The 26,026-nt window shown below is 36.3% G+C and overlaps 1 protein-coding gene and 1 pseudogene across 4 annotated transcripts; both read left to right on the plus strand.

Moving 5' to 3' along the window:
- The window catches only part of LOC122019503, a 35,496-nt pseudogene extending 14,776 nt beyond the window's left edge, over positions 1-20,720 (plus strand).
- A 1,010-nt stretch (positions 20,721-21,730) lies between these two features.
- On the plus strand, positions 21,731-25,220 carry LOC122019514 (CST complex subunit TEN1-like). Of its 4 annotated transcripts, none has more exons than XM_042576979.1 (5): positions 21,739-21,917; positions 22,579-22,714; positions 23,421-23,565; positions 24,685-24,838; positions 24,918-25,220. In XM_042576979.1, exons 3-5 carry the CDS (start codon positions 23,459-23,461, stop codon positions 25,026-25,028), a joined length of 372 nt encoding a protein of 123 aa, XP_042432913.1. In that variant the 5' UTR covers positions 21,739-21,917; positions 22,579-22,714; positions 23,421-23,458; the 3' UTR covers positions 25,029-25,220. The 4 variants fall into 4 exon arrangements, with proteins under 4 accessions (XP_042432928.1, XP_042432913.1, XP_042432909.1 ...); XM_042576975.1 differs by having other exon boundaries at positions 22,651-22,714; XM_042576994.1 differs by lacking the exon at positions 22,579-22,714 and having other exon boundaries at positions 21,731-21,917.
- Positions 25,221-26,026: the final 806 nt, after the last annotated feature.

Genomic DNA, 26,026 nt, shown 5'->3' on the forward strand with positions numbered 1-26,026 from the left:
CAAATTCGGAAAAGTAATAGGAAAGGTATGCCTAAATGTCATTATGAGATTGTTGGGCATACTTATATCATATCTTCAATTGATGAAGAAGAGCCTAAAAACGTAGACGAGGATCTTGTCCTTTGAGGGACAAATGGTTGAATGCAATGGAAGAAGAAATGGATTCAATGAAATCAAACAATGTTTGGAAACTAGTTGAAATTCCACATGGTTGTAAAACTATTGGAAACAAATGAGTTCTTAATATTAAGCGAAAGGTTGATGGAACAATAGAGAGGTATAAGGCTCGACTAGTGGTAAAGGGTTATACTCAACAAGAGGGTATTGATTATGAAGAAACTTTTTTCGCCAGTAGTGAGATTTACTTCTATTTGTCTGTTGTTGGCCATAGTTATTAATTTGGATTTAGAATTATATCAAATGGATGTAAAGACTGCTTTTGTCAATGGAGAACTTAAGGAAGAAATCTACATGAAATAGCCCGTAGGTTTTATAATTAAAGGTCAAGAAAATAAAGTTTGTAAATTGAATAGATCAACTTATGGTCTTAAGCAGTCTTCTAGACAATGGTATTTGAGATTTCACAAAGTAATGATCTCATATGATTTTATTATGATTGATGAAGATCATTGTGTTTATGTGAAAAGATTTAATAAAAAGTTTGTAATTCTATCTCTTAATGTTGATGACATATTGTTAGCGGGAAATGACAAAGTATATCGAAACTATTAAGAAGTGGTTGTCCTCGAATTTTGAAATGAAGGACATGGGTGAAGCAAATTACATTCTAAGTGTTAAAATTCACAGAGATCGTTCTAAGAGACTTCTTGTATTGTCTGAAGAATCTTATATTAAATAGGTTCTAAAGCAATTTAGAATGTAAAATTGCAAGCCCATTGATAATGTTGTGGCCAAAGGTGAGAACTTAAGTCGTGAGATGTGCCCAAACACTGTTGAACAAATCCATGAGATGTCTAAAGTGCCATATTCTAGTGCAGTTGGAAGTTTGATGTATGCAATGATGTGTTCTCGTCTTGATATTTGTTATGTTATGGGTCTGGTCTAGAGCCGTCAATTTGGGTTGGGTTCGTCGAGTTAGCCCACCCCGCCAAACAATTTAAGTAGGCTGGGTTGGAATTTTATCAGCCCACGACCGCCGCGGGCCGACCTGCTTAGGCCCATGATGGGCATAGGCTTGAGTTGGCCCGCAGGTTGAGAAACACATCTAAGCTAAGTTTTATGTCAATTTATTATCTTTCTTTGTTATAATTTTGAAATAAAAAATAATACTTTTCATCGAACATATGTACTCGTTTATGTCCATTTACCTTTAGAATATCTGTTTCGGGATATATTTGATTGATGAAATCTTTTCGAAGTAAAACGTTGAAGATATGAAACTTTTTTTGTTTTTTTTAAATTTTTTTATAGGCGGTTGACCCACCTAACCCACAACTCGTCTTGAATTGGGTTGGGTTGGGGATTTCCCAACCCTTTAAGATGACGGGTCGACCCGCCTTGCCCCGCCAAATGGCTGGCTCGCCCTGGGCTGGCTAGCCCCATCACGGGCCGACCCGCCCCGCCCCGCCACCTGTTGACTCATTTGACAGCTCTAGTTTGGTCAGTAGGTATCAATTTAATCCAAGAAGAAGACACTAGAGTGCAGTTAAAAGAATTTTGAAATACCTAAAAGGCACTATAAATTATTTCCTATGTTATTAAGGAAAGGATCTAACACTAATGGGATACACATATGCAAACTGGGGTGGTGATTTAAATGAACGTAAATCCACCTCAGGATATGCTTTTTTGGTAAATGGTGGATGCATATCTTGGAGAAGCAAGAAACAATCATGTGTCTCTATCCACGAGCAGAATTTGTGACATGTGCTTCTGTAGTGTAAGAAAGTGTTTGGTTGAAAAGATTCATAAGTCATTTGAGTGTAGTAACCAATCCAGTGGGAGCGGTAACAGTTTATTGCGATAATCAATCAACAATTGCTTATACAAAAGACCCTAAATAACATGAAAAAACCAAACATTTCGACACGAAGTACAACATTATTAGAGATATAGTTGAAAAGCAGGAGGTGATTTTGAAATACATGCCTACGCGAATGATGGTGACCGATCCTCTTACTAAGCTAATACCAAGAGACATATTTATAAATCATGTTAGATCTCGATTGTGTAGGATGTGATTGTAACTGAACACATAAGTATTTAAGACATCGTGCTCATTATTATAATAATGTTTTATTATGCATTATGTGTACAAATTTACTTTATGAGTCATTTATTTGCACATTAAAGGTATATTTGACAAGTTGAGATTGTTTCTCTCACACGAGCAATCGCCTCTGATGCTAAGAAACATGCAGAGATAGATGAGACAATATTGATTTTGTTGTGAACAAATCCATACCTATGTTGCCTTAGTAAATATATTACTAAGATGAGATTACTTCATAAATTTTTTATTATAATCAAAATGGATTTTCGCACAATCCATTAAACTTGCTTAATAGCCAAATCAGAGTTTTTCGTTATATTGATACATGTTGGAGGATAAATGAGGAGACAACTCAAATTAAGTGTTGAGACACACTTGAACTAAGATCTGCATGATGTGAATATTTTATTATGATATACATTTCCAAAGAGGAAGGAACATATCACACCATGTGTTTCATACCACGTGTGCTAAAGTGACTACTTGGAAAATGAGTAGTTGAATCCCAACTCATTGTGTGAGATCCATGGGTTGATATATATACAATCCTAATCTAATACCCTTAAGACTTTCAACTGTTTTATTTATTTATAGTGATGCTACTTTTGCATGCTACCAATAGCTATGAATGATTTAGCAATACGGTACATGTCTAAGAAAGCAGATAAAATTAAAGATTGAAATACTCGAGTGGGAAAGGAAGATTTATTTTGACACTTGTTTTTGTTAGTCCCTTGCGGCTGACTAGAGGGGGGTGAATAGCCTGAAATACAAAAATCGAACACCTTTCTCGACTTATAGCTTTATCAACATAAACACTTGTATAAAAAGGAAATAACAAGCAAGTTAATAAGAGAAAGAGACACAGAGATTTTACTTGGTTTGCAATAAGAAGATTGCTAATCCAAAACGTTGAAAGCCCACTAAAGTCTCCTTCAGGCGGAGAAGCATCTTACAGCAGTTAAAACACTCAATTACAAAGCTAAACTGAAAGTAGAACGTTTACAAATGTTGTGTTTAACTACTGGGATCAGGACTGTATTTATAGCCCTAATCGGGACGTCTCGAAGGGTTCCAGGCGCTATTACGTGGATAAAATTTTATCCACGTCGCAACGGATCGCATCGCAACGGATCACATCGCAACGGATCTAGATAAAATCTCTGGTCCGGGCGCCTGGAAGGGTTCCGGGCCCCGGACTACTTTCGCAAAGGGGCGCGTCGCCAAGGTGTCCCGCTGGACCAAACTAGTCCGGACGCTCGGAGAAGCTCCGGGTGCCCGGACTCCGGGAGTCTGGAATAGCTCTGGGCACCCGGACTCCAGTCAACCTGAAGTTGACTTTTCGTCTAGGTCTTCTGCTTCGGCTTCACTCGGTTTGATGATTTCGGCCGTCCGAAATAGGGCTCAACCGAACTCATTTTCCGTCTTCTCGAGCAACCCTCCATTCCGGCTTCTCATCCCTCGGAAACACTGCGTGCCTCCTTCTCGTCCGACAACATACTCTTCCACATCGCCTCGTCCCTCGACTCACCGAACCCGTGTCGCCCTTCTCGCTAGCTGCGTCTTTCGCTCGATCTCCTGTGCTCCTAAGTTTCTGCACACTCAGACACATGACATCAAACCACAATAGGACCTAACTTGACTTGGTTGATCACATTAAAACTACCACGGGGTACTTACAATCTCTCTCTTTTTGATATGAGTAACCCCAAGTCAAGTTAGGGTAAACCAAAACCAATTAACAAAAAATTGCAAGTGCATGATTTTCAAAAAAAAAAAAAAAAGTACCCTCCCCCTAGACTTAATCTCTAAATCTCCCCCTTTGATCACATTAAAAATAGGGTATGCCATGAAAATAACTTGAAATAAAATTCAAACCGAATCTAAGGGATAAAAATAAGGTGATTATCATCTAGAAAAAAAATCATTAAGTTTAAAGTTCGAAAATGTCGATTTTTATAATTTATAAACCATTTTTGAAAAAAAAAATTTGGAAAAATATTTTCAATCTTAGAAAAATTTTGAAAATTTTTATAGTGGTAAAACATACATAATCAAGGCTATAAATTTTTTTTACTAAATTATTAAATTAATTTAAGCAGAAATAAAATATTTTCTACACAAGGATGTATTTTTGAAAAAATTCTTAAAAATAGTTTTTAAGCTCGCAAAATCTTGAAAAAATTTCTGAGTATTTTTTTTTAAAAAATACTTTAAGTAGAAATAAAATATTTTTCTGCACAAGGATGATATAGCAAGTAGCTTTGCAAAAAAAGGAAGTTTTCAAAAAATAACTTTTCGAGAATATTTAATATTAAAAGTTTGCATTTGGATAAATAATTCATAGAAAATTCACCAACGGTCAAAAAATTCCAAAAATACTTTCTTAGATAGAGAACATGAGAAAGTTTCACAAAAAATAAATTTTGCAAAAATAACCCTACGAAATAATTTTAAATTTAAAAAAAAATCATAGAAAAATAATACAACGGTAAAAAAAATTTAAAATTTTTTCCTATAGATGAGTAATTAAATCTTCTTTCTCGGAAAAATTTGGATCAAATTAATTTCTAACAAAAATTATGGAAAACAATTTATTTGCTAATTCTAAGCAAGCAACAAAAATTAAATCAATTAAATTATGACATGCATAAAAATTCAATTAAGGCATGATTTTGGGACCCAATATGGGTTCCTTCCAACTGGATTAATTAAAAAATTTTTAAGGATATATTTTGATGACAATTTTCTAACTTGGCCTTGATGATATCGTAAGTACCAGTTTAGTCCTTTATAGTTCCTAAAATTTGAAGTAGAAAAATTTGAACAGAAAAAGGAAATTTTCAAAAAATAACTTTTCGAGAATATTTAATATTAAAAGTTTATATTTGGATAAATAATTCATAGAAAATTCACCAACGGTCAAAAAATTTCGAAAATATTTTCTTAGATAGAGAACATGAGAAAGTTTCACAAAAAATAAATTTTGCAAAAATAACCCTACAAAATAATTTTAAATTAAAAAAATACAAATTTAAAAAAAAAATCATAGAAAAATATTACAACGGTAAAATTTTTTTTAAAAATTTTCCTATAAATGAGTAGTTAAATCTTCTTTCTCGGATAAATTTGGATCAAATTAATTTCTAACAGAAATTATGGAAAACAATTTATTTGATAATTCTAAGCAAGCAACAAAAATTAAATCAATTTAAAGTATGACATGCATAAAAATTCAATTAAGGCATGATTTTGGGACCCAATATGGGTTCCTTCCAACTGGATTAATTAAAAATTTTCTAGAGATATATTTTGATGACAATTTTCTAACTTGGCCTTGATGGCTTGATGATATCGTAAGTACCAGTTTAGTCCTTTATAGTTCCTAAAATTTGAAGCAGAAAAATTTGAACATGCAAAAGTTTTCAAATTTTGTATTTGTTCTTTTAAATTCTCATTTTCTATTTTTATTTTGTCAAAATCTTCTAATCGACAAGATGTTGCTAAGGTTAGTTTTAGTTCTTCATTTTCTTCTTTAAGTTTTCTATTTTTAATTTCTAATTTACAAAAAAAATTTTGACAACATTTTTATAAACTTAAATAACAGGTCAGGAGGTAGAGACCGTACTTGACTTATCTTGTTGATTTCTGATGCCCCTTGTAGAACTACTTTCCTCTGACGTTGCTCCTTCATCGATGCTTTCGATACTCATTTCCAAAGACCTTGTTTCTTGGTGACTTGCCATCAGCGCAACTCCGGCGTAGGCTTCGATTTTTTATTCTGATGAAGTTTGTCCCATGTCGCCTTTATGTTCTTATGCCTTTTCTGAGTTGGCCTTTTATCCTTGCTCTTGTCCTTGTCCTTGCTCTTCAATTTTGGACAGTTATCTTTGACGTGCCCTTCTTCATTGCAGTGGTAGCATCTTTTCTTTTTTTTTTCTTCTTTTACACTGCACTTGACTGAAGTTATTAGTTTTAAAGAACTTTTTGAACTTTCTTACCATGAATGCTGCTTCATCATCATCAGAGTTGTTTCGGATTCTGATTCGTCCATTTTTGCAAAGGCAATATTGTGATTGGGCTCTTTCAGATCTACACATATAGTTTTATGCACTTTAAGTGTAGAAAATAATTCTTCTAAATCCTTAGAGATGTAATATGCATCTACTAAAGTTGACCATTTGGGAGTCATAGGAAAAGCGTTAAGTGTGCACCTTAGCGAATTTTGGTTGGTTATTTATTTTCCGAGATTCATGAGTCTGGTGATGAGTTCCTTGATCCTTGAGTGGAGGTGTGCGATGGTTTCGCCTTCTTCTAACTAGAGGTTACTGATCTGGTTCCGGAGCAGGTCCCGTCTAGCGAGTTTTGCCTCCGAGGTCCCTTCATGTAGTTCCAGGAATTTCTTCTAGAGCTCCTTGGCTGACTCGTAGGCTCCGATCCGTTGACTTCTTGTGGCGGTAAAATGCTTAGTAGAGGGAACTCTGCCTGTTTGCAACGAAGTTAGCTTGCTCTTTCTTCATCCACTGTTATTCTTTTTTGTCCTTAGCTAATAAATCATATTTCATAATAATCAATAATTCAAAATCTGTTTTAAAAAATACTTCTATTTTCTTTTTTCAGTTTGTGAATTCCCCCTCGAACTTCGGTGGGTAGATATTTGGTTCGGTCATCTCTTGTGTTTCAGTCGGCAGTTAGTCCTCTTGAAGCGTCCTTGCTCTATACCACTTGTTGGTCCCTTGCGGTCGGCTAGAGAGGGGTGAATAGCCTGAAATAAAAAAAACAAACACCTTTCTCGACTTATAGCTTTATCAACATAAACATTTGTACAAAAAGGAAATAACAAGTAAATTAATAAGAGAAAGAGACACAGAAATTTTACTTGGTTTGCAATCATAAGATTGCTAATCCAAGACGTTGAAAGCCCACTAAAGTCTCCTTCAGACGGAGAAGCCTCTTACTTGCTCTAAAGTACTCAATTACAATAGAACATTTACAAGTGTTGTGTTTAGCTACTGAGATCAAGGCTGTATTTATAGTCATGATCGAGGCGCCTGGAAGGGTCCAGGCACCTGGACGTGGATAAAATCTCTGGTTCGGGCGCTGGAAGGGTTCCGGGAGCCCGGGCCACTTTCGCATAGAGGCGCGTCACCAAGGCGCCCTAGTTGGACCAAGCCGGTCCGGACGCCTGACTTTGGGAGTCCGGAATAGTTCCCGACGCCTGGACTCTAGTCAACCTGAAGTTGACTTTTCGTCCGAGTCTTTCACTCTGTCTTTGCTCGTTTGGGTGATTTCAGCCATCTGGAATAGGGTTCACCCGAACCCATTTTCCGGCATTCTCGAGCAACGTTCGCTCCGGCATCTCGTCCCTCGGAAATGCCGCGCGTCTCCTTCTCGTCTGCCAACGCACTCTTCTGTAGCGCCTCGTCCCTCAGACGCACCGAGTCTGTCGATTCTCTCTCGTACCGCCCTTCTCGCTAGCTACGTCTTTCGCTCTGGCTTTGCTCACTTGGGTGATTTCGGCCATCTGGAATAGGGCTCACCCGAACTCATTTTCCGGCATTCTCGAGCAACCTTCCGCTCCGACATCTCGTCCCTCGGAAACGTCGCACGTCTCCTTCTCGTTTGCCAGCGCACTCTTTTGTAGCGCCTCGTCCCTCGGACGCACCGAGTCAGTCGACTCTCTCCCGTACCGTTCTTCTCGCTAGCTACGTCTTTCGCTCGACCTCCTGTGCTCCTAAGTTTCTATACACTCAGACATAGTGCATCAAACCACAACAAGATTTAACTTGACTTGGTTGATTACATCAAAATTACCACAGGGTACTTATAGTTTTATATTCATAAGCCAGCTAATTATGTTTAACTTTGTTGTTAAAACATAATTGCGAATATATATATATATATATATATATAGAAATTGAAGAAGTCTAGCCCTCTTGTGCGGATGGGAGATGTAAGAAAAAAAAGGATATTGGCTAAACGGGTCGCCTATGAGGACTGACCCGACCCGACCCAATTGCATTCAAATATTAGAATTTGAATGTTTTGGAGGGAGTGGTTTTATTTCTAATAACCCCTTTTGATCCCACTTACATGTATATTGGGAGATACAACAACAACAATAACAACTAAGCCTTATCCCACTTGGTGAGGTCGGCTATATGGATCCTTTTACGCCATTGAGCTATATCTCCAACTATATCATCATCTATACTTAAATAAATTTTATTTTATTTTATTGTTACTAACCAAGTATGTTTTGGTCTTCCTCTTCCTCGTTTGATATGCGTGTTTGTTATAGTTTCACATTGCCTAACTGAAGCATTCATTAGTCGTTTAAGTACATGCCCGTACCATTTTAAACGTGTCTCTCTAGTTTTCCCTTAATAGATGCAACTCCGACTTTCTCTCTAATGCTCTCATTTCTTATCTTGTTCATTCTCATATGCCCACACATCCACCTTATCATCCTCATCTATGCAACTCTCATCTTCTACTCATGTACTCGAGTCATAACCCAACATTCAGTTCCATATAACATAGCAAGTCTAACTGCGGTTTTGTAGAATTTTTCTTTAAGTTTTATAAGTACTTTACGGCCACATAAAACACCCGACGCTCTCCTCCATTTCAACCATCCTGCTTATATTCTATGTAAGATATCTCTCTCAATCCCTTCATCATTTTGCAAAAATGATCCTAAATATCTAAAGCTTTCGATTCCGGATAACTCGTCATCTCCTATCGTAACAATTGTCTCATTATATCTAATATTGCTAAACTTAAATTCCATATATTCTGTCTTTATTCTACTAAGCCTAAACTCTTTCTCTTCTAGTGTTTCCTATCAAAATTCTAGTTTAACATTTACTCCTTCACATGTTTTATCTACCAAAATAATAGCATCTGCAAATAATATACACCACGGTAATGTCTCTTGAGTTCGTCCATAATTAGTGTAAAAAGATAGAGACTTAGAGCTAATCCTTCATGTAACTCAATCTTTATTGAAAATGCTTCAGTTACTTCGTTACATCCTCGTACATATCTTTTATTAGTTCAATATATGTTATTCTAACACTCTTCTTTTCTAGTATTCTCCATATAATTTTTCTTGGGACTCTGTCATAAGCTTTTTCATAGTTAATGAATACCATGAGTAAATCTTGTTTTCGCTCTCGATATTTTTCAATTAATTGTCTAATAAGATGGATAACTTCTATTGTCGACCTTTCAGGCATGAACTCAAATTGATTTTTTGGTCACCGTGGTCTCCTTAATCTTTTTCTATTATTTTTTTTTCAAAGTGTTATGATATGCCACATTATTTTAATACCCCTATAGTTTGCACAATTTGGTATGTCTCCCTTATTCTTATATAAGGGAACTAAAGTACTTATCCTTCATTGATCAAACATTTTTTTCGTTTTCAATATCATGTTAAATAATTTTGTAACTCATTGAATACCTTGTTTCTCTAAGCACTTTCATACCTCTATCAGAATATTATCTCGTCCAACGACTTTTCCATTGTGCATCCCATTTAAAGCTTGTTCTACTTCTGAAGTTTGAATTCTACGATAAAAATTTAAATTTCTATGCTCATTTGACCTACTTAAATTACTTAAGTTAGTCACCTAAACGTTTATTAAAACGTTGATGAAAATATCTCTACTACCACTCTTTTATTTCTCCATCGTTTACTAGTACTCTATTATATTCATCTTTAATACATTTTATTTGGCTAAGATCCCTTGTCTTCTTTTTTCTCATTTTAGTTATTTTATAAATGTCTCTTTCTCCTTCTTTTGTATCTAATTTTTGATATAATCGTTCAAAAGTTTCATTCTTTGCTTCATTCACTACTCTCTTTGCTTCTTTTTTTGCTATTGTATATTTTTTTAGGTTTTCTTCACTCTTACAAATATATGATTCCTTATAAGCTATTTGTTTGTCTTTTACGTTCTCTTCTATTTTCTCATTCACCATCAAAATTCCTTACTTAGTGGTGCATGTTCTTTTGACTCACCGAATACACTTAGCTACTATTTTTAACTATGATACCATCTTATCCCAAAATAAGAATTTCAAGGAAGAGACCATACAAGATTTTTTTTCATGGTGGGTGTCAAATATTGTCAATTGAATAAAAGGTTGTACGCTGCAGTTGATATTTGAACCTTAGATCCTTTACTTATCCGTTGAAAGGTATAACCACTGCACCATTGTCTCGGGATGGTATATATAGGGAGATAGGGAAAAAAAACGGAGCAAGAGTTTTTTTTTTCTCATCATGACTTCATTTTTCTTTTGGCAAAGCATCATATCACAATTTAAGCATTTGGATTGTGGGAATTGATCTCTTTCTGCTTGTGATCGGTATCAGACCATTGAGGCATTAATTTCGTTGGAAGAAAGGTTAGTAAATCAACTACAAACGATTCTAAATAGAATGGTGTTTTATTCGATTTCCAAGATAATTTCCCGTGAGATACCTTTTGTCACAATGCCTCCTGGTCATGCAATCCAGAGTACCTCCTTTACACAGTGACTGATCCTCTAAATCTAAGTGTATTGACCTCACACATATTTCGTCAAACACATAAAAACCACAACACAATAGAATAAGACTATAAACCATATTATTGAACAAAGAAATAATCAAATACATAGTTCATACATCAACATCACATCGTAATTACTCCCTACTCCTAGAATCCGGAGAATCTACTCCATTGCGTAGGAAATACAACCGAGAGACAAGAAATAAAGCATCCTACAATAAAAATACAAGATAAAGAAGGGATGAATGTTTATCCATGCGTTGTCAGTCTCCTCGGATGAAGTCCTAGTTTCGGAGGTGGACGAATCGTGCAGATCAACGAAGATGGAAGCCCTAGGGTTCCTCAAAGAGAGGAGAACCCTTCCCAAGGAATGGAGGTGAAACTCCAAACCCAAGATGAGTGAAAAGGGGAGAAAATCCCCTTTTATAGTAGGGGCATTAACTCCTCGTGTTCTCCGCCACACGGTCATGCCTCCGGGCACGACCGTGGCATGTGGTGCCACGAGGATGAGAGGCATGGCCATGTGAAACAACACGATTTGCCCCTGGTTCTTCTTTGGCAATGAGGCACAACCATGCCTTTTGGCATTGCTGGGCCATGTGCTTCCCTGGAAATGAGGGGCACGATTGTGCCAGAAGGGACAACGTGGCCTTGAAGGGGGCATGACCGTGTGGTTTCACACGGCCGCCCCCTGGACAGCTGTTGATGGAGGCATGGTCATGCCTCTAGGGCACGACCTGCCCTGTTCTTCTTTGGGAGAGGGCACACGGCCGTGCTAGGGGCACGACCAGGTTGCTGGATCTTCACAAATTGCTTCAATGTATCTTTGCTCCATTTTTGTTCCAATTTATGTCCTATCCATAAAAACAAGCAATGAGCAGATCTCCGAACAAATAGAATGAAAGAATGACATAATAATGAAATAATGTGCAATAAACATAGATTACACTCATGAAATACAAGTAGATGTGCGTCAAACAATGCCTAAAAACATATATAATCTACGCACATTAGTAACACCCATCTCTCACCAATCCACAATATCTTTAGTCATATGGACTAGAGCTAGATAGATACTATAACCCCACATGCTACAGTCTTTGAAAATATGATCCTTAGATATAGCAAGACCCACTGACATCAACCTAAACTTAGTGCCCAAAGAGATCTCTATTATATTTTTGCTTAGAGAGTCAACCATACACAAGGCATGGTTCCCAACATGACGTAACTTATTTAAATTACAGATTTGATAGGTCTGTCAAGTCCTTAAGTCAATGTACATATTTCTCATTATCATTGTATGGGAAAAACATTTCTAATCATGTATCAATAGTGAGATGTATCTAATCATACCTCATTAATCGTTCAGTTTTTTGTTCATGATAAATCAGTATAACATATTAGATTTTATATGCGTAAAGAATACAAAAGTATTATCAAGAAGCAGTCTCATATTAAGAAACTTAAAAAAAAAACACAAATCCAATTAAAGATTTAATAAGGCCTTCTAGATGTTGCCAAAGGGTCGTCAGTCGACGACATAAAAGGTCGCCAAATGGGCCGACGACATAAGGGCCGTCAGTGGGCCGCCGCAAGGGCCGCCCAAGAGGCCAAAGGGTCGGGTCGTTACAATGACGCTCATTTGGCTACCAGGATTCAACTCAAGGTTAATACTGGCTTAAGGTATTTAGGATTTTGACACCACCAAAAACAGGGTAATTTACCAACTTCACGGCTTATCCACAATGTCTCTCTTAGGTTATCATACAAAACTTCCTCCTCTTAATTTGTTGTTCTCCATTGGGTATACACAGTCACTTCTTCTTGTGCTCATTGTACACGTCTCACACAACTAATAGTTTAACAAAAGTCGACAAATTATCATGTTACACCTCACAACTTAGGGGTGAAATTTGAATATGATGAGATACACAACCAATATCCCCCTTTGGTCAACTCTCCTTTTTGATCAATTGCCCATTGGTTTGTCCTCTAACTCAATGAAGTTACCATTCAAGTAAAGGGGAGGCTCCTATCTCAAATGAAGATTCCAAGCAGAAATCAAGAGCTTGAGGCTGTTTGCATGGTGGATTTTATTATTTTTTTTTTTTAAAAAATGGATTATTGGTTTTTTAATGGGTATAATGCTACATATACTAATATGGGTCCCATTGATAATCAACATGTTTCACTTTGCACACAACAGGGACTATATTGTTGATTTGATGTCAGAGCCTGGTACTCTTATCGCACCAGATAGTATAGGACTGATTGGTGAACCAAAAGAAGCGACCATTACGATTCAATCTTTCACAAGATTATCTAATGAAACTGATACAGCCTTATCAGGTAGTAGGGTGGCAAACTCTGCTGACTGTAGCACTGAGAATGAGCCATTTATCGAACAAGGCTCAATGTCTAATTGCCAAAAAGATCCAAATTCAGCTCGGGTAAACCCATGTGACTTAAGTCATCAAAACAATAGGTACATTCAAGCTGACATGAATAACCCAGCCAAATCTTCAACTATTCTCAATGTTGCCATGTCAAAAACTCCAGATACATCTGGTAATTCAAAGCATCCACGGTCACCTTCTTGGACCGAAGGCATTAGTTCTTCAACTGTCCAAAGGATGAAATTGAAGAATGTATCAGAATACATGATTAATGCTGCTAAAGAAAATCCAAAATTAGCTCAAAAGTTACAGGATGTGTTGTTGGAAAGTGGTGTGGCTGCACCCCCTAACTTGTTCACTGAGATTTGTACTCCAGAAATAGAAGATCCACTGGCTGAAGAAATGCATTCAATCGAAGATAAAAACAAGAGGAAGATAACTAAGCATAAGTTAAAACAGAAAATTGAAACTGGTTGTCGTGGGCCCTTCCTGCCTCAGCTTCCTAGCCACATGATCCATCAGAAAGTATTTCTCTCTAGGTCACAAATGGATGCTGCTAAATCTGCAGATAGATTCAATCTTTCTCGCAATCTTGATTCAAGAGAAGCCATTAACAATCCTGTATATGAAGTTTCTGATGAACCATTGCTGCAGGAATCTCCATTGCAGCTTGTTAGACATATGCCTGTTGCTGCTGCTGCTGCAACAGCTGCTGTTGTTGCATCTTCAATGGTAGTTGCGGCAGCAAAATCAAACTCTGACATGAATTTGGAAGTTCCTGTTGCTGCGGCAGCCACTGCCACTGCTGCAGCAGTTGTGGCTACAACGGCTGCTGTCAGCAAACAATATGAACATTTGGAACCATGTTCCAGGATGCAGTGTATTTCTGGAGGCAATGGCCCAAATCTAACAGAGAAGAATGAAGTTATTTCTATCAATGAACAGCAAGCAAGCTGTCATGGTAATTATGAAGTTAATACAAAAGAAAGGTCCGGTGATTCTCATCAAGAAATGGATTGTACTTCTGATAAATCCATTGGAACAGAAAGTACAAAATCTGAAAATGCACTGCAGGATGTTGTAGAATTTGAAATAATATGGGAAGATATTATTCTTGGTGAACGAATAGGGCTTGGTATGTTTCTGAGGAACCCTTAATTAAATGTAAAGTTACATCTTTTCCTTGGTTTTCTCTGAACTTTTAATAAGAAAAGAACATCCAATCATTTTTTGATATTACTTTTAGTAATTTGTGTCTTTTTTCCTACTTAGGTTCTTTTGGGGAGGTGTATCACGGAGATTGGCACGGAACAGTAAGTATTTTTGTTGAAAAAGTAGTTTTTGTTCTTCAAGAAATTAACTTAGTTGCTACATTGATGTTGTTATATTTGTGTGGTCACATATCTATAGGAGAAAATAGCTGATTACAAGCTTCAAATCATTTATAACTTGCATGTGATCTTCAATTTCTTTTACTTGCTGAAATCATAGTGTTTTGACAAGGGACCAAAAGTCTGCACAAAATGATACCTTAACCCTTACTAAGGGAAGTAATTTATTCTCCTCAAGGAAAAACTCTGACAATTTTTTACCAAACTTATTGCCACAATTTTGAAGTAACAAAAAAATAGATGAATATTGGAAATAATTTCAACATTCAGAACTATTCATATGCCTTATCAATAGTTGACAAATCTGAAAATGAACTTTTCATTCTTGAATTGGAAAATTCTTTGTTATATTGTTAGAATCGACAATGAATATTTTCCTAGCCTTATAGGCAGAAATATTTTCCTAGCCTTGTTCTATGAAAACATCTATCTTATATTCCTTTTTGTTTTAATGTACTTATTTATTTGTGTATCTACTGATGTGCTTATTTTTGACCTGATAAAGGAAGTTGCTGTTAAAAGGTTTTTGCATCAAGATATCTCTAGCGATGCACTTGAAGAATTTATAAGCGAGGTAGAGATATCTCAAGTTTTCATTGCTGTGTTGTTAATTATTGAATAGACCTAGACTCCCTATTCATGTTAGTGTTGATCAACCTGAGTATTACTGTTAGGGCTTCATAGCACACGTTATGCTATATCCGGTTTCATGTTTTGACATGATTCAAGTTATCTTACTGTTTGACATTTGGGGCAAATTTCATGTTGAATATCTGTTAATACATAATTCAGCTTCCTTGAAGTCCATTTTCCAAGCTGCTGGAAGTAATTCTCAACAATCTTTTGATAATATAAAGTTTGAGACTTTGAAGACAGTAAAATCCCTGGTATTGTATATAAAAATTGACCACTTGTGTTGGGATTTAGCTATAGGGATTGTTTGGGGAAGATGATTCCATTTGATTAAACAGATCTTGTACTGATTTGCCCAGCACTCAGAAATGTTAACATGAAATAGTTGTTGCTTGTTCTAGGCTGAAGGGTTGTGAGATGTGTGAGTAAAGCTCCTAATGGAACAATTAACAATAAAATTTGTTAGCCTTTGATTATATAATGTGATGATAAAATACAACTTATACCTCTAATAATCCTGTATTTTATGAATATATCAATGGTAGCAAAAGGTGGAATTCGCCACGGTCAGCCTCACGACCATCTGTGAGGAGATAAATCGGGAAGCTGTAGTTGGCCAGTGCGGGGAGGGCTTTTTATTCTCGGCTTTGCCGAGGTTCAAACTCTTGCCCTATGGTAGCAACTCTGTCCCGTACTAGCCAACTCAACCCTGCACCGGGGATGTTGTCTGAGGTGGTTGTCTGTTGTCACTTCATTTAGATTGCATTCTGTCAATACCTGTACTTTTAGTGAAGAATGACTTCGCTGATTATTGCACTGTGCCTCTGGGAGCTTATCATTCTGTTAAGCTAACAAGTTTGACATGGGGCATCTTTTGAAAGCCTGTGAAAGTCCCTCAGATATTTTGCTCCAGCTTGTAGACAAGTGTAGAATAGGTTCCTATCATTGACAGCTAGTCTAGTTTAGGTTGTGTTTGTGGTACACCACTTCTAACCTCTTTTCTATTTAAAGAAAACTGTATTCATGATAATTAAAAAAGGATGTGCATTTACTGTTATCTTGCATTGAGTTCAAGTTTCATTTTTTAACATGTATGTTGATGTTGTTTTTTATTTCAGGTGTGAATAATGAAACGGTTACGACATCCAAATGTTGTTCTATTCATGGGTGCAATAACTCGTGTACCTAATCTGTCAATTGTTACTGAATTTCTACATAGGTACCTTTTTCCTTCAGGATTATAATTGTCTTTGTTCGTTTGTCAGCTTGAGTAATTTTGTGACCTACTAATGTAATGAATGTCATGTAAGATTTCAGACAGTAGTGGTTTCTACATGTCTGCTTTTGAGATTATACTCGATGAACAATGTTCTATATTTTGTTTCATATGACTTGTTCCAAGCTGGGGTTCATTGGACAAATTTATATGGCAGCAGCTTAGGCTTCATATTCAATAAATTTCAATTTTACACTAATAAAAGAAGAATTAACAGGAAACACGATCAACGTAAATGTTAGCATGTGAATCCTCCTGTTTATCAATTATTCCATGAGTTGCATGTGTATCCTATTGGCTGTTTTAATTTCTATAACAAAAAGATTATCCTTGCAACTTATTTTCTGTATGACAAATACATTGGATTCTGTACTTGGGAAAAAAAATCAGAGTAAATTCCAATATATTATTCTTACTCCATATTAAACAAGCATTGAAACACGCATATATTTGTGTGATGGTAAGGAGGAAAGAAATTAGTATCTTATAGCCCTGTTAATCCTCAACAACTAGAGGGCTTGAATAGGCTGCAATTAAAAATACATTTGGAGCGTCTCAGGAAATGTCATGGTGGTAACTTGAACTCCTAAAAGTCAGCCAAGTTTTATTTAGGATGAGTTAGAACTTAGAAGGATTAGTAGAATGGGGCTATGCCCCAAAGTTAGGAATCTATCTATTCTGGAAGCAAGTTTTATTGAATATGGGCTCCTTTCCAAATAGGAGAACACTCAAATTTCAGACAAATTGGAAACCTAGCATATTATGAATATACAATATCGGGTATGGGGATTGTTAATTTTCCTATGTTACTGTTTTCTTGACAAAATTTTCTTGTGTTGCTTTGCCCAATATCTAGATCTCAGACTAAAAAAAGGGCTACTTGCACTCCTCAATGATCTAAAGCATGTTTTCTTTGACACAAACATCTATAGTTAATGAGAGGAATTGAAGTCTATGATATGTTCTTGCTTAGGTGGTTGCTCCAATTCCATTTTCTTGTTGCTGCTAAGTTCTTTTTGCACCTAATATTTGAAGAACCTCCCCTTGTGCAAGGATTTTAAATTTTCAAGGGAGAGTTTTTTTAACCCTTCTCTCTCAACATTTTCTGGCTTGGGAAAATAGGAATACATGCCTTTAGAATTGTTGGTTTCTGAAGTGCTTATGTAGAAGAACTGATCGCTCGTCTAAATTTGGCTGGAATTGTTCTTCACTGCTCTGGAATTTATAATGTTTTTGCAGACATGATAATCTCATATGGATAACCTAGATGAGCATGCTCAGATGGTAGTTACTGAGTCATACATACTGGATGTTGTCTTATGGTGAAGTTCATACTTTGACATCCCAAAAGGTCAAAAATGTCAAAGACATTTGTTTGAATCCTAGTTGGTTTAACTAAAGAAATCTAATAGTAAGTTATATTTTTGTGCTAAAATTGACTCACTAGTCATATTTGGTAAATGTGGCATGACCATATTTCTTTGAATTATATGTGGTTACTAAATATGAGGGTGCTTATTGTCCATTAATGGTAGAGTTGCAATGTAAACATGATCAATTGCCAGGCCTTTTTTTAATGTACAATTTGTTTTTTTTTTTCCATATTCATATTTCCTTTTGTTATACTCATAATGGTATGTTTTTTTATCTAATATATCTGCTTTGTTTAACAAGCTTTAACTGTGTTGATGTTACTAGTGTTTTGAAGCATGTAATCTGCATTGCAGAGGCAGTTTGTTCCGATTAATTCACCGTCCCAATAATCAACTTGATGAAAGGAGACGCTTAAGAATGGCTCTTGATATTGTATGATTACAGAACTCATTCTCAGCATCATTTTGTATCATATAGTTAGATTTTGGTGTGCTGTAAATCTGATATCTTGTCCTACTAATTTTCCCCCCTTTTTTATTACAAGGCCCGTGGAATGAATTATCTTCACAACTGTACTCCTGTTATAGTCCACCGTGATCTTAAGTCTCCAAACCTTCTCGTGGACAAGAATTGGGTCGTGAAGGTAACCTAGCTTCCTGTGTGTTCCTTTGATATATATATATATATATATATAGTGTGTTTGTAAATCATGAATTTGCTATTTTCTTGTTATTTAAATTTGTTTCAGTTAATTTTGTTGCCAACGTACTCATGTTATAGGTCTGTGACTTTGGTTTATCTCGAATAAAGCACAATACCTTCCTTTCTTCAAGGTCAACAGCCGGAACAGTAAGTAAACAGCCATCCACTTTTTTCCCATAATCATATACATATATACATGTATATTTGCAGATTCTGGCAGATTCACTTTTCAAGTATAGTTGCAAATTTCTTCTCATTTCCTTTCTGATTCTTCAGCATGTTTATTTTTTTAGGCAGTTTCTTTACCAACTGTAGTGTGAAGAACCATGAAAACTTAGGAATGGGATCATCTAGTTTCTTTGTATACCCTCTCAAATTTGTATGGAGTGAGTTCAGCTCATGAAAGTGCTGACATTAGCAACTAATTGGAATTGTGTAGTATATGGCATATTATTGTCATATAATATAATACACATAATTATATTTGTTGAAGCTAGAAAAGTGCCCTATACCTATGCCATAGGTGATAAACCAACTGAAATATCGTTAGTATCAAATTTGACAATTTATCAAACTATATTCTATGCTATGCTTAGTAGTAAGATGATGGCTCTATACATCTTTTCTTCGAGAAGTTATCTGAGCTCATTTGCTCCTACTTAGAACCCAGTTTTTATCACTAAGAAACAGATCCTCCTTAAATAATATCAGATATGATTATTGCGAATTATTATGCTCATGGTGCTTGTGCTTTATGTTCAGTTGTAACTTGTACCACAACAATTTATATTGACATTACTTTGCTTCAGGCTGAGTGGATGGCACCAGAAGTTCTACGCAATGAACCTTCAGATGAGAAGTATGTTCAACTCATGCATGATGCTGCAATTTTTTACATTATATGGCCTCACACCATGCTATTGGCTTTCTTTTCTTTTTCCACAATCCAGATGCGATGTCTTTAGCTTTGGAGTTATCTTATGGGAGCTCTGTACCTTGCAACAGCCATGGGAAGGTTTGAATCCCATGCAGGTTGTTGGTGCTGTTGGATTTCAGGACCGCTGTCTAGATATTCCAGATGACATAGATCCAATCATAGCAGGGATCATAAAGAAGTGCTGGCAAATGTGAGTTGGAAGACCAATTATTTATGTGTTTGATTATACTAACAAGTTAGTGATACCTAAAAGGTAGGCAGTGTAATTTAATTGTATCATTAAAGAGCAGATGAAGTTATATGGTTTCACTACCTTTGAATATGACATCTTTCCCCGCATGCTTTCCTTCAAACTGTGATTTGGACAGCATAAACAAATGGTTTTCTAACTTAATGCAGTTGCTTTGAACTATGAATTTAGTCGTATCTTTTCTCTTCTCTTTTGAGAATAAATATAGTAGTATTCCTCTGGACCTGTAGTAATGACACCATGCTTGTCAATGGTAAAGAGAGAACCTTCTATGGTATTCCTTTCATCTTATACTTTGCCCTGGTTTAATATATTTTCCTCCATTAACCTTTCACTTGTACGTTTTGCAGAAACCCAAAGATGCGGCCCTCATTTTCAGAGATCATGGCTGCGTTAAGACCTTTGCAGAAACCTGCGTCCAGCAACCAAGGTCTCAGACAAAAGAGGCAGGTAGCAGATAGCAGATAGCTCGGAGAAGGCAGTATTATAGGAAAAACAAGGTTGAATTTCTGAAATTCAATTCATAAGAAATTATATGGCTTGAGGGAGGTTGTTCAAATGTTTGTTATCCAGCAGTCCCTTTGGGATTGAGAAGTTGTGAGGGAAGCACTTCAATTGCCAAGTCTATTTGACGTCCAACACGGTTAATTTATCATGAACACTGGTATGTGAGAAGAACATCAACAAAACATGAAAAGACATTATGCACCCAGGGAAATTGAATTTGATTATGAACAAATCATGATGCAGAAAAACGTAATTGGTCTAACTTGATTGGAGTTGGGAGTAATGGTAACTCACTGAGCTACTTGAACTTGTTGGTTTGTCAATGCAACATGGATGAGCTATTCCAGTTGTTTTCTAATTTTTCTTGTTCTGTGTTTTGTTTTGTTGAATCAAGTCCAGCTTATTCGAAATGTTGTACATATATTTGTAATGTATTCACGTATTATTCTTTCAAGACATGGAATTTATGTGGAAAGGGATTTATTCTGTCTAGAAAATTTTTGTTCCTATGGTCTCTTGATTCCGTCGTTGACTTATGGTAGCATATTATAGTGTGCTCAAATTTGATTGTTGAATATTGCTCTCTGTGCATAACTGATCCACGTGAGTTTCTGCCTCCTACTAGCTGCTATGGGTTTGCTGTCTATATTCCCCAGGATCACTGTTTACTGTTTTGAATCAGCATGGTTGGACGCGAGGTGATTATCTGGGGAGGAAATTCTATAGGGCCTCTCTGTGGAGCCGGCCTTCACGAAGGTTCATTTGAAACCATCGGATTCCGCTACTAGTATTTGATCTCCTTTTATATTCAATTTTTTTATTTATTAAATCATGATATTTAAGAATGATCCGTTGAGGCCTCAGCCCTAATACTTTCAGAATTTGAAATTTTTATTATTTTACCTCCAATTGCTAACAATATTAACTTAATTGGCATGATATACATATGCCCCATTTATTGGAGTTAAGAACTGCCACATATTATTATGTCAGGGAGTAAAGTGATAATATTTTTTAAACTTGGAAAACATTTTGATGATCTTAAACTTTTGATGTTCAATTTGAAAAAAAGGGTAAAGTTTAGGGGTAAATGATATTTTTCCTTTAATCTGAGGGAAACAAAAACAGTAAGCCCAAATCTTTTAGACCGCCCCAAATCATGCGTGATTCATATTGACTTATTTGGACCGATGCAGCGAGAAACGAGGCCCGACAGCGCGTCGTAAGGATTTTCCAGATCCGGCCCACTAGAAAACCTACTCAATCACTATCTCCTTAACTCCCCCCGGCCTCCACTGGCTCCACCCTAGAGGAGATCCAGCTTTCAATCACCATCTCTTTAACTCCCCCCGGTCTCCACTGGCTGACTTATTTGGACCGATGCAGCGAGAAACGAGGCCCGACAGCGCGTCGTAAGGATTTTCCAGATCCGGCCCACTAGAAAACCTACTCAATCACTATCTCCTTAACTCCCCCCGGCCTCCACTGGCTCCACCCTAGAGGAGATCCAGCTTTCAATCACCATCTCTTTAACTCCCCCCGGTCTCCACTGGCTCCACCCTAGAGGAGATCCAGCTGCCAAAGAGCCCAGAAACAAGAACGCCCCCTGCCGAAACTACAATCGATCGGTAACCTCGGCATCCAAGAACGTGTAAATTCCGAACTCCCATTTCTTTTATTTTTTTTTTGTTGCTCTTCTCTCCTCCTCCTCCTCCTCCTCCTCCTCCTCTGTGTAGCAGTACGCCACGGGATTGCTCGCCACCCTAGTAGTTTGTCCTTTGCAGATTACAGTTGAAATATCGAGCAACTTGTTTAGATAGGGGCGGAAATCCCTAATTATGTTGCACTAGACTCTAAGATCTTTCATCCGTAATTGCATGATCGATTTATGGGAAAAACTTACTACAAGCTGTAAGTGCATTATCAGTGATCACCGCACAGACAGCGATTATATATTCGATACTGGAAGAAGCATTCCGGGTGTCGTATTCCATGCAGCATGAGCTACTGTGCTTATCCTTCTACATTCAAACATTTTCATGGTACATTGGTTAATAATTTGGTTAGCTACTTTTGCCAGCTGACAACAGTTTTAATAATGGTGCCAATGTTGGAATTTTCTATGATTTTTGGCGAATATTTATTAATAACTGAATTTTGTTTTAATTAAAATCGAGTTACATAAGCTCAACCCTAAGTGTTAAATTATACGGTGTGCATGTGTGATTGAATCATGGAATGATTTCATTGTGATGTGATGGATGACTATGTAGGCTTAAATCTCTGATAGCTTTTTATGGCGGTTATTTTAGAGTTTACATTTGCATCCATATAACGGAAAGGTCCTGTATTCCCTCTCAACTCATGATGTGCTTGCCCCACAGAAGGGCAACAAAGGAGAGAGGAATAAGAGGAAGTCCTTGCTAGCTCAAGCAATGGAGAGCAACGGTATAGTTTCATTTTTAGAATTTATTCCCTTGTTTTGGATCTTGCATAGCGTATCTTGGGTGGAAAGTTTTCTCCTGCGGCCAACTGTCTACTATTTCTAAATACAGGATTTACATTTTATATAACCTTAGTTTAAGTATATAATATGTAGGGGCACTTTATCTTCTTCTTTTCTTAAACAACTATGTTGCAACATTACCATTCTCTAGTGTTCTTGTTATAGGTTAGTTTATTTATCCAACTAATCTTGAATTAATCTTTAATATTAGTTTTATACCTTTGTGCATAATATGCTTCATCTTCGATAACAATTGAAAGCATAGCCTAAAGATCAGTGTGGTAATAGCTTCCTGCTTCCATAGGCATATGATTTATCCTGCTACCAATTTGTAAGTCAAGCTTGATTGATGCCATATTGTTGCTTTCTGATTGACTAAAATAGAAATTGAATCATTCAGTATTCAGTTTGCATTGTTCAACATGTGAATGCTCATCGATTCACTTTTATTATGTTTGAGAAATAGAGTAATTACTAATCAATATTGTGCTCTAATCCTTAGAAATATCATAGTAACTGTTAAACTCAAGATTGGCGTATTTTATGTAGCTTAAGACTTTAGGTACTCAATTGTTTGATCACTTCTAAATTTTCATTAAAAGGATTCTGCATTTAATGTCTTGTAACCTGCCTAACATTAATTATCAGGTGCATATTTTCTGTTCTGAGACTTCTGAAAAATTTGAATGATGGCAACATCGATAATCAAACCTGCTGTTCCAGTTCTTTTGAAGGAAATAGAATCAGGTTCACAATTTTTTAAGCAAGGCGCTTCTCTTCGAGTTACTGGAATGTAAGTACTGACAAGTGACAACATTCTTTTTAATCATTTTTTTAAACCTCTGAGAATCTGATAGTCATGTATTTTCAACCGATTTCAGTGAGTTGAGTAGTAGAGATTGTGAACTTTTAAGTAACAAAATGCTTATTTCACTCTTTTTTGGTACATGAGTATATGCGATCAGTTTGCAGCTATGAATGGGTTCATAGGTTGCATAAACTTCTAATTCCTGAAATTCGACTGGGCTAAGTCAAGTAGTAAGAAAACTATTAAAAGTAGGTGTAGGTAGAACTGTAGAAGATGGTGGACTCACCATCTAATGCATAAGCAGTAGGTGGGTGCTTAGGCGGTCTCTTTAAAATAATATTAAAATATGGATGAGAGGAATAGATATATATATAACAATTATATTTTTAATTAATTAAAATGAGTCACAATTAATAATTAAGCACTAGACATGTAATGATATAAGGACAAGAAAATGGTGAACATGCTTAGGGGAGATAGATAAGGAAAAAAAATAGTCAGAAATGGTGAAAAATCAACGTAGTCTGTTGATATCAGGTGAAAAAGGGGAAGTGAAAGTTGCATGGGGTGGAATGCTTGAGCAAATGAACTAACAACTTATGAAAAAAAACATTTCTTTTCCGTAGACCTGATTGCACTGCCTCGACAAACCTCCTAAGCCTCTTAGGCCACCTAGGCAGTCTGTTTGAGTCGCTTTTTAAAAGAGTCGCCCAACAGGGCCATCTAGCAATTAGGTGAAATAGTCCCTTGCCGATACCTCCTAGGTGGCTGCCTTTTAAAAGTGATCTTCATGTTTTTCATTTAGTGCTTAAAGGTAACAAGATGTACTACAATGGGTGTGTGATGCCCCCACTATTTTTCCAGGAGAACTGATGTGTATGTTTACCGTTTCTATTTGCCAATTTAATGCTTCAGTCTAGTCTGACCTTTCCTGAATATTATCTATCTAGTGTTTCTATTTTTTAGACTTTGGTACATTACATCAAGTTGATTTGTTTCTATGAATGTTTTAATTCATTGTTATTTCTGGCTATTGTTTGATGCTTGTGATTGGAAGCCTTTCAAAATTCGTGCAATTCCGACTATTATTTACCTGCTCCTCAGGCTACATGCATATAGTGAGGACACTGCCGTAGCAGTCATTGCCGATGCAAACATCAGCTTTAAGATAAATACCGTGCATTTGAGGGACCTCAGCTTCCGCTTTGGTTCCTACTACCAATTTATTGGAGAACTTCACATTCTGCCAGAAGATGTGGTATGATCTTCCTGAGTTAGTTCTAATTTATGGCACCCTGAAATTGATTCTTTGACACAACTTTATTTTCTATTTCCAGGCAATCTTGCAGGCACGTGTAGGAAGAATTGTTGATGGCCTTGATCCTAATCTCTACAACCAATCTCTTCAGCTTCGTAGGCAGTTTGAATCTGAACTTGTTAATTCCTGAGTCACATGATTTCTGCTGTTGGAGACATCAAACAATGAAATTGTGACCTTAGGCTGAAGACTTTATGATGTTTGTAAAAGAAGTTTATAAGACTGGTGCTAGTTTTCTATGTTCAGCTACATGATTTCTCAATGGATGTAGGTCTTGATCGAATTTTATTAGTTTGATATATATTCCATTTAATTTTGTGTCTCCTCTTCCATGGCTTCCATAGCAATAGAGGTGCAGAACCTTTGTCCTGAAGTATATCATCGAGAAAGTAAATAAGATGGAAAACATCCAAACCTAAATTTACTATGCAAGTTATGTATTTGGGAAGTCATCACACATCAAGTTATATTTGTCTCACTATTTAGATAAAAATAAATTTGTGCTTATTATGACTTTTTATTGGCATTTCACACTAAGCCTTTTCACACAAAAAATATTTAAACGATATATGTAAACTTGATATTTTCAACTTTATTTGACGAAGTTCACTTGAAACAATTATGTTCCAAATTACAGGTGAATTTAATTTCCATTGGTCAACCAGTGAAGCATGCATGCTTTGACTACTAGTTTTCTTCCACTCTGACGGTAAGCTAGTTGGGAAAGGATGTGAATTTAGTTAGTTTATTTCTATTATGACTGAATTTCCTCTTAGTTTGCCCTATGTTTCACAATATTTTATCCTCTGAAAACTATTAATGCTTGTATTGACATTAACACGTCACATATGTCTCCTTGTTATAGCTTTCTCCTCTATTGAATAAAGGTATTTTAGGCATAGTTTCTGCAGTATTATATGCATTCACACCAAATATCTAGCACATGTTTCCTTTTCAAATTATGTTTTTGACTCCTTTGATATCATTCACTCTAATATTTTCAACACCTTTGATACCGTTCACTCATATCTTCTCCATTCCCACAATGAATACTGTGGTGTGCTCTTTTGAAATTAACCAAAGCCCACGAGCGCCTACTGGTAAATTTGCCAAGAGCAATTTATTTTA

This window comes from Zingiber officinale, chromosome 1A (assembly GCF_018446385.1).
Source record: "Zingiber officinale cultivar Zhangliang chromosome 1A, Zo_v1.1, whole genome shotgun sequence".
NCBI lineage: Eukaryota > Viridiplantae > Streptophyta > Magnoliopsida > Zingiberales > Zingiberaceae > Zingiber > Zingiber officinale.